Raw genomic sequence first — 10,259 nt, forward strand, 5'->3', positions numbered from 1 at the left:
TAATCGGGTTGATCACTTGCCTCTCATTGAGTTTTCTTATAATAACAGTTATCATGCTAGTATTGTGATGGCACCATTTGAAGTTCTGTATGTGCAAAGGTGTAGGTCACCAATTGGTTGGTTCGAAGTTGGTGAAGCAAAGTTGTTAGGGCCAAATTTGGTCTATCAGGCGATGGAGAAAGTCAAGTTGATTCAAGAGCATTTGAAAACGGCTCGTAGTCGCCGGTCTTACACGAATGCGAGGTGAAGGGACTTAGAATTTCAAGTTAATGATTGGGTATTCCTTAAAGTCTCACCTATGAAGGGTGTTATGAGATTTAGGAAGAAAGGGAAGCTTAGTCCCAAATATATTGGACCTTACAGTATTTCACGAAAGGTCGGTCCAAAGAACTTATGAACTTAAGTTGCCACAAGAGTTGGCTTGAAGAAAGGTCTTGCGAAATGAAGCAGTCTGTGGGATTAAATTATATTAAAGATCCAGTTGATAGGTGAGGTCAGTTAAGGCGATTCCATCAGCAAAGCTATCAATAGAGTTGGAAATAACAGTTGAAAATTTTCATTTGTTCCAATGAAGTGGAAGGAGCTCACAGGATATTAGAAAGACACAATGATTAATTACATTGTGTTTTCGAGATAAACACATTTTTGTCATAGCACATTATTTTGTCATAAATTGACTACTTTTGTGACAAAACATTGTTTTTTCCTAGAATTGTCTTCTTATAAATAACATAATTCATTCTTTATTTTATGACAATTGTTATTGTCATTAATCACAACAATTTACGGTGAAAAATTTGTAGTGTCAAGAAAATAATATTTTTTAGTGACGAACTAATAGGTTTCAACAACAACATTATACACCATTTTTATAAGAGCAAATTTGTCACTAATTTATATATTTAGGGACGAAAGATTTTTTCATATATAAAAGGCTATCTTTAGTGACGAAATTACTTTTGTTCAGCTACGAAATACATATAACTTTAGGGACAATTGATGTAGTCACTAATTAAACTAAAAAATTAGTGACAAGGTAATTTCGTCGGTATTAATAACCTTTTTAGTGACGAAAACACACCATCAACTACAATTTTTTTGTACTTTTTCTCGACGAATGATTTCATCATAAATACTTGATCTTCCATTTCCTTCGTGATTCGGGATTCTCAGGAGTATTGGCGGGGATTATTGCATCAGTTCCAGCAATTAAATCCCATAGATCCTGACCTTGAAGGTATGCTTCCATACACATTCTCCAATACTTGTAGTTAGTGCCTACAAGTTTTTCTATTCCATATTGAGCATTTCCCCAGTTTGAGGCCTCCATTGCTACAAACGACAAAAGCTGTCCCTTCACGTTTTCAAGCTTCTCCAATAGAGTAAACTGATAGACAAGAAGACTGAAACAAGGAGTTCCTTCCTTCAATCTTGCTCTGATGCCATATAACAAAAAACAGGAACAGAGAAGGAAGAAAAAATAGCAGAAAGCTTTTTATTGAATAGAAAATATAGCAGCTAACATCTGGAGAAAACAAAGCGTATATAAAACCCTATACTGATAGTCTACTACTTCTACTATAACTCCTAACTTATAGTGTTTTATTCCACTAAACTAACTCCTAAAATTCCTGAACTCCCAAGCCACTTTCTAAGGTGAACAAATCTCACCTAAATAGTTCGTTTGACTTAGTAAATGCAGTAAAAGAAACAAGGCAGTAAGTTGCACTAATTTGTTACAAAGACTACAGAAAAATATTAGTTCAAGCTTATGAATTGCTCCTAGAGTTTGAAATGTGCAACTCAAATTCTAGAAATAACTCGTGGAATCTGATTTTTTATTAGTTTGAACTCTATAATAATTCTCGGAGCGAGTTTGTATTCCCCTCGTTTTGTTTCCAAAGCAAAACCTCTTCTCGATCGACCATATGTTACCAAAACTTCAAAAACTCGTAAGATAAATATCGTCATGGATGCTCAGAGCTTGAAGCATTATCATTAATTTTTGTTAGCTATGAGCAATTTAAAGGATTGGCGAGGAAGTTTGTAGATAATTCTAATTTTTTGCTGATCTGTAATGAAATGTGGACTAGATGATTATAGTCGACGGAGAAAATGACATGTCTAACAAGTTATTGAATAGTTGTTATGTTTTAGAAGCATCTTCTCATTTTAGTTATTCTATTAAAAATTTAATATAATAGTGACAATTTAATTAAAAAAACTAATACAAAACAAACCTTCGCTTGGAACATCTGAATTATTTTTAAATCAAATTTATGAAACCTTCGCTGACGATGAAAACCATTCAATAATAAACTTTGGTATTTGGAAGTAACTTTTTTCAATAAAAATGTAAAGATTTTTAATCACACCATGCATAAAGCACTTAAGAGAATCTGTCGGCATGCTTTCGTTTGTTGGTTAAAGCGGTAGTTTATAGATATTTTACCTTTTCATAATGAAAGTAGTACCTTAGATCTTGTATAATCAATCAATTAAATCACAAAGAACCTTATGCCCTTGATGCAAATAAGTAAATTTTAAGGTGCCAGAAAGAAGAAGTTGTATATACGTATGTAACAGATATTACTGATTGCATCCGAATATATCAAATTAATCAAATTCAAAGAAATACCCTTCGTAGCTATATATCCATAGAAAAGTAACAAGAGAATAGTTTTTTATTTCTTCCTTTCTGAAATGAGAAATATGATCTAACAATATTGTCTACGAGAGATATATTTCTCATTAATTTACGAGAGTTATCACATAAGACTTAAGAGTCTTAATAGGAAGAAATGAAAAAAATAAAAGATTGTCATACCTAGTATTAAGAGCCTATGACCTAAAAGAATTTTGTACCCCCTTTACCACCGTATTTTGAAACCTCTCGTATGTCAAGGATATTTAAAAACTTATATATGTACAAAAAAAAATTGTTTTTAGCTTTTTAGCATGGTATCAGTTTTTGACGAAGGGAGTCAATGGAATCTCCTTCAATGAAGTTGGCTCTGCGGATACTAATAGGTAGCTTCTCGTGATCAGTGTTCTTGGGAATGAAGATGATTTCATAGACCAAAGAAGCAATTGCAGCACCGACGAATGTACCGAGCCAGTAAACCCAGTGGTTGTTCCATGTCCAGCTAACCATTGCTTGACCAAAGGGCGCAGCCGGATTCATTGCTGCACCGTAAAAAGCACCACCAGACAAGATGTTGGCACCAACAATGAAACCAATTGCAACTGGGGCAATTATGACACTCGAGTTACTCCTCTTGGGGTCAATTTTAGTTGCATAAATAGTGTAAACAAGAACAAATGTCGTCACTATCTCAAAAACAACTGCATTGCGTGGTGTTGGAGCGAATGGTGATACTTCCACACCAACAACAGAATACTTGAGAAGCAAGCAAGCCACGACAGATCCAAGCAATTGAGCAATCCAATACAAAATAGTCCTGCATAAGGTTATGTGACCTCCCATAAAGGCACCAAATGTGACAGCAGGATTTACATGACCTCCAGATATGTTTGCCGCCACTGAAACTACAGCGACAAGAGCAAATGCATGGTTTATCGCTGCCGCAATCAGCTGGGCTTGCAAATCGCCGCTCGTCAACCGGGATGATGCGGCAAAGCCTTCAGCGGCAAAAACATAAATAAGCATGGAAATGAATTCAGCTAATGCAGCCTTGAGGGTATCAGGATGGGCAGCCTCTTTCAAACTTCCAATGAAAATTCTTGAAATCGGCATGTTCTTTTTCTTGAAGATGAAAAGGTTTATGAGTTAATTAGCTGCTAGTACTCTTTTAATTCGTTCTAGCTCTGTTTGCTTTCTTTCCAAATAGGCCTCTAACCTCTTTATATATATAGTGGACTAAATAAGAGCATGCATGAGTAGACTGTAGACTGAACAATATATTATTCTGTTGCAAAACACCCTAAGGCAGCACTCCATTTCTGACGAATAAAAAATACTAATAGGGAATAATAATAAGGCAACATTTCAATATTGTTGACTTAGAGGTGCTGCACAAGCATTTCAATCCACGTGCTATTAAAAATATGATTTTTTTAATCTACTACTTCATTAAACTAATGCTACACGTGCATTTCATTTTACTATATATTTTAATTTGGCTTTGCTACTGAAGGGAAGAAGATATATTCTTGACAAGTTCAGCATTTCATGCATCATGGAATTTACCTCGTAGGTTCTAGTACGTATTCAGTGCTCATTTAATTTCTACTTTTTTTCTATTTCGGTAAGGTAATATTGTTTTAAAATTTTGGTTCAACTAACTAAAACTACTCACTTCCACCATCTTCAAGTACTTTATCATAAGTTGCTCCAATACGACAAACATTATGAAAACACAATAAACACGAGATCATTGAAGCAACGCAATATATGTATTATACTGGAACAAATAATTCTGAAGCGATATGCTGGATTGCCCTTTTTTATTTGTTATATTTTTGAAACGATATGTGTTACACCTCTCATTTTCATACGTTGAGTTTCGCCAAAAGCTAATTGTCCTAGCGGACAAATTTTTTTTCGAGGTCATAGGGATAGATATGTCCATCTTGAGTATATAATGGAGTAAAATGTTTAGTAAGCCCCCTTAAGACTCATCGGATCATCGGTGGAAGTTTGGGAAAAAATCACGTTAAATTGTGCCTGGATTTTGGCAAATGCTCAAACTCTAGGATTTTGAACTGTGCCGGGAACTATTAATCTTGCGACACAACATGCATTTAGCAAATTTATAGGTCAAAAATCTTCTTACCAGATATATAGAACCTATTTCATTATTTTACCATTTTTGGGCATACGCAAGCTCTAGAATACTCTCCACACTTCATCCAAAGAACACAAAGGAAATTTGATCAACTTCATCAAACCAACAAGAATCAAGAGTGTGAAACACATTAAAGTCATCCAAGTCAAGAAATCCCAAGAGCAAAAATGTTTTTGGTGTAAGAAGGATACTTCCACTCAAGACTTGTTTCTACGCTATCTAAGGTAAGTTTCATGGTATTTTCATGATGTTTGAAGTATTGATAAGTTGAAACACTTGGATTATAGAAGAGTATAGAAAATGGGTCATAAATGGGTGAATAGTGTCATTATTGAGTGGTAGTTTGGATTGAATCAAAAATGGATAAGTTTGATTGTAAATACATTGTAAATGACATTTAGAACATTAAGTATTGTACTGAGAAAGAACGCGATTGAACCTTGATCATGATTATGGAGAATTTGGAGTAATGTGAAATGTGGGCAATGCATTGAATGATGCTTGTAATTTATGATATTATGATTGTTGTTTGAATTTCGATATGGAATATGGAGGAAGTAGTATGAACAAAGGAAATGCTACAATTTTCTCTAGCTTTATTAAGACCGTTCTTATAATTGTGTAGCTAATGTCAATACGAATCGCTCAAGGTAAAACGAGCGCATTAAAGGAGAACGGGCAAGCGATAGAATGGTTAAACGACAAAAAAGTGTTGCTAGTCCTTTCTTTCTAAGGCATGAATCTTAATGATTTTCCTCCTTTAATCATGAATGTCCTATCTTCAAAAACTTTTGTTCATGAATAGCTACAAGAGAGAAGAATACGTAAATAGTGATTTTCCTTTTGTCTAAAGATCCTAGAGTTCATGATATGATGAACTTTACGAAGTTATATATACGATTCATTTATGTTTTCCTCATACACTCACCTTAAAATGTTAGTCCCTCCAAGGTGAGATATGACGAAAAATAAAAGATTACTTCATAACGTAATTAACGACCTTATGACCCCGATATAATGTTTTCCAAGTTCTAATATATTTCGCATCTCAATGTATAATGATAAATTATATATATACCAAATACATTTTTAGACTATTTAATATGAGTCTATGATATTTTGACAAATGTATGATATGTATTTGAGATTCCACCGCGCCTAATTGGCCGGACATGTCACCGAAGCAATTGCGGGCGCTTTCCACCGCGCCTAATTGGCCGGACATGTCACCGCTAACCATTGCTTGACCAAAGCTCCCAGCGCCTACAAGTTGCACATAAAAACCACCAAATGATGTTGGCCCAACGCGGGTTAACCACATGATATATGATTGATACACGATGATGCATGTATGGTATGATGAATGTATATGAAATGTATCTATACAAGACCAAATGTTGTATCCTCATCTCATGACTTATGATTTCCTTATTATGTTTACTTCATTCACGCATTGGAGCTCGACATGTTCGCACCAACGTCCGAGGACGCCGTGCCAACGAGGGAGGCACCCATCCATAGGAGAAATAGTCCTACATTTGAGAGCACTCCACTTTTCCGGAGGTGCCACTAATTATTCTTTTGGTACATATATGTATATATTCATGATTTGGGCATACTACGGTCTGCAAATCCATATGTCTAGTACTCTAGAGGCTCGTAGATACGCAATGTGGGTATTATGGTCTCACAGTCTTCATATATATATATATATATATATATATATATATATATTATTTTGATAAGCCGAAGGGCTTACGTTTATAAAAGCAAAGGTGTTTCAAATGTTAATAGTTTTCTATGATCACGAGTATGTACAATATGAATGAGCTTGCTCTTTTTCTTCAATATGAAATGGTGTTCGAGTTAATTAGCTACTACTTAGTACCCATCATGGCTCTTGTTGCTTTCTTTCCACAATATGCCTATTTATATTATCCACCTTATTAAAGTGTGCTTGAGTTTGAACTTTGTAATGTAATAGGGAAATAGCTAGGCATTTTTTACACAGAAAAATGTTTGGACAGAAACACCCCTAACTAAAACGCCGAAGAACTACGGGGCCATTGTTGGGTTCCAAACTCTATAAATTGTGCCTGGATTTTGAAATGTGCAGCTCAAACTCTAGGATTTTGAACTCCTGGAACTATTAATCTTGGAGCGAGTTTTTGTTCACTGCACTTAGTTTCCAAAGCAAAACATCTTCTTACCAGATCTTGCCTATTAAATCTTGGGGGAGACGCAAGCAGAAGAAGAAGATATAAAAATATATGCAAAGCCTTTTTCAATTTACTTTACACAAGAATGAGTACATTTTTATACATCGAAGTCCTAGACTAATAGGCAAACAATGTTATTTCCCCAACGACTACTTTCTATTACTTCACGCGTCTCAGCTACAAGCCGGAGGTGCCAACGAGCAGAGCAGAGCTTAGTTTTCGAAAGGGATTAATGAGAGCTAGAAGGAAGGCGGAGACTTGAAACTTGAAAGCTTCAAAAACCCATAAAACAAGTTTTATTTATTTATTTTCTTAAACTGCGATATTTAGAAGTACATTAAATGTAAGAAGTTATAATTACACCACTTATGAGAATCTGTTTGCTTTCGTTTGTTGGTTAAAGCAGTAGTTTTTACACATTTTCGCTTTTCATAATGAAAGTAGAACCTTAATTTTTGTATAATAAATCAATTAAATCGCCAAGAACCTTACGCCCTTAAAGGAACTAAGTTAATTTTATGGTTATACGAGAAAAAAGAGTTGTATGTTTGTTAAAAATATAACTGACTGCATCAAAACATACAAATTAATCAGATTCCTTAAAAAACTTTCATATCTATATCTATCAAGAGAGAAATAACAAGAAAATAGTTTTTTCCTTTTTCGAAAATGAGAATATGATCGAACAATATTATCTACCATAGATATATTCTCATTTACAAGAGTTATCATATCATAGTCCTAATTGGACGAAACCCTGACAAGGGGGTTGAAAAAATAAAAGAATGTCATACCTAGAATTAAAAGCCTATGACCTAAATGAATTTTGTACCCCCTTTACCACCATATTTGAAACATCTCGTATGTCAAGAAGATTCAACAACTTATATATATACAAAAAATATATTTTTTATCTTTTTAGCATGGTATCATTTTTTGACGAAGGGATTCAATTGAATCTCCTTCAATGAAGTTGGCTCTGCTGATGCTAATAGGGAGTTGCTCGTGATCAGTGTTCTTGGGGATGAAGATGGTTTCATAGACCAAAGAAGCAATTGCAAAGACCGACGAATGTATCATCCAAATGACCCATGTCCAACTAACCATTGCTTGACGAAAGGGCGCAACCAGATTCATTGTTGCACCATAAAAATATACCACCAAACAAGATGTTGGCACCAACAATGAAACCACTTGTAACTGGGGCAATGATCACACCTGAGTTACTCCTCTTGGGGTCAATTGAAGTTGCATAAAAAGTGTAAACAAGACCAAATGTCATCACTATCTCAAAAACTGCTGCGTTCCGTGGTGTTGGAACGAATGGGGATACTTCCGCACCAACAACGACTTGAGGAGCAAGCAAGCCACGACAGATCGAAGCAATTGAGCAATCCAATACAAAATAGTCCTACATAAGGTAATGTGACCTCCCCCAAAGGCACCAAACGTGACAGCCGGGTTTACATGACCTCCAGATATGTTTGTGGCCGCTGAAACTACTACAGCAAGAGCAAATGCATGGTTTATCCAGCCGCAATCAGCTGGGCTTGCAAATCGCCGCTCGTCAACCGGGATGATGCGGCAAAGCCTTCAGCGGCGAAAACATAAATAAGCATGGAAATGGATTTAGCTAAGGCAGCCTTGAGGGTATCAGGATGGTTGGCCTCTTTCAAATTTCCAGTGACAATTCTTGAACTCGGCTTGCTCTTTTTCTTCAAGATGAAATGGTGTATGACTTAATTAGCAACTACTTAGTACTCCTTCGTTCTAGCTCTTGTTGCTTTCTTTCCAAATAGGCCTCTAACCTCTTTATATATATAATGGACTAAATAAGAGCATGCATGATTAGACTGAACAATTATTCTATTGGAAAACACCCTTCACATTCTCTAAGGTAGCACTCTATTTCTGACGAATAATCTGGTTGACTTAGTAGTGCACCATTACCTGCATGATTTCTAACACCATAATGATGTTGTAAACCGAATTAAATATAGTAACCAACTACTAATTATTTTATTAAACTAGTGCTGCACGCTTGCACGTGCATTTCATTTTACTACTTTACATTTTGCTACTGAATGTAAGAAGTGTCACATAATGAGGAGTATCATGCCCGGCCATAAAGCTCACCCGATCATCATTTTGGACATCACATACCATAATTTAACACCCGCGTCCGGGGCAAATCAACATAAAATATTCGATAATTCAACACATATGTACATTTGGGTGTCAAGTGGGCCGGCCGGCCGACTATAGCGCCGTGGTAAAATATATATATATATATATATATATATATATATATATATATATATATATATATATATATATAAAGCATGCATAAGAGCCCAACCAAAAGCCACCAATTCTATGACGTAAGGTCGGTAACCTCCGATTATATTATGGAATAATTCCACTTCAAATTAAAAAAAAAAAATTGATAAGTACTACATTTATTACTAATAATAAATATTTTAAAAAATTATATCCCAATAAATAAATTATAGGGCATTTAGTTTTCTTTAAAATTGTATTTTAAAGCTAGACAATAGTCATCTCAACAACATAATTTTGATACATCAAGATATAGTTCATTCTATTAGATTGTGGTAGTAAATCATCAACAAATATACCTTTAAACATAAATCATTCATCATTTTCATCCTTTTACAATAGTCAACGCAACACACCGTTCTTAAAATCCACCCCCCACCCCTAATGATAATACCCGATGCTCCGGAGCTTGTGGAGATATATGTCACCATCATGTTGACATTTAACATATTATTCAATTTACCATCAAAAACATCCAAAAGTCATTGAATCTCTAACATTCGAGGAAATGAGAAGTTTTCATGGAATTGAATAACAAATTTAAGAAAGAGAGAATCATGGAAAAATTGTGTGAAAATGAAGAAGAATGGAGGGGTATTTATAGTTTGAAAATATGACCAAAGTGATAGTTATTCATAAATTTAGGTTCAAATAAAATTAGCAACGATCAATTTTTTAAATTTACAACGGGACTAGCTTTAAATTTGACGACCACTAAACATTTTTTTAATTTAGCAATTTTATCATTAGATGTAAATGTTAATTTTATTATTATTAATCTAAATGTACAATGTCTATTTTATGTATTAGAACTTATCAAAAAAAAAAAAAAAAAAAAAAGTCTCGAAACTTTAACTAAAGTCCTTTTATCTTCTAAATAAGGATGTGGGCT

General features: G+C 34.6%; 1 protein-coding gene and 2 pseudogenes across 1 annotated transcript; all 3 read right to left on the reverse strand.

Annotated features, from left to right (window-relative positions):
- Positions 1 to 1,330, reverse strand: part of LOC132061611 (aquaporin TIP1-2-like) — an 11,328-nt pseudogene extending 9,998 nt beyond the window's left edge.
- A 1,550-nt stretch (positions 1,331 to 2,880) lies between these two features.
- LOC132060983 (aquaporin TIP1-2-like) lies at positions 2,881 to 3,820 on the reverse strand. The gene has a single exon (XM_059453874.1). It carries the CDS (start codon positions 3,755 to 3,757, stop codon positions 2,954 to 2,956), a length of 804 nt encoding a protein of 267 aa, XP_059309857.1. The 5' UTR covers positions 3,758 to 3,820; the 3' UTR covers positions 2,881 to 2,953.
- A 3,844-nt stretch (positions 3,821 to 7,664) lies between these two features.
- On the reverse strand, positions 7,665 to 8,983 carry LOC132061612 (aquaporin TIP1-2-like; annotated as a pseudogene).
- Positions 8,984 to 10,259: the final 1,276 nt, after the last annotated feature.

This window comes from Lycium ferocissimum, chromosome 6, assembly GCF_029784015.1.
Source record: "Lycium ferocissimum isolate CSIRO_LF1 chromosome 6, AGI_CSIRO_Lferr_CH_V1, whole genome shotgun sequence".
Classification (NCBI taxonomy): Eukaryota; Viridiplantae; Streptophyta; class Magnoliopsida; order Solanales; family Solanaceae; genus Lycium; species Lycium ferocissimum.

Excerpts from the sequence above, each read along its gene's own strand:
- LOC132060983 (XM_059453874.1), bottom strand. The coding sequence starts at position 3,757 with ATGCCGATTTCAAGAATTTTCATTGGAAGTTTGAAAGAGGCTGCCCAT.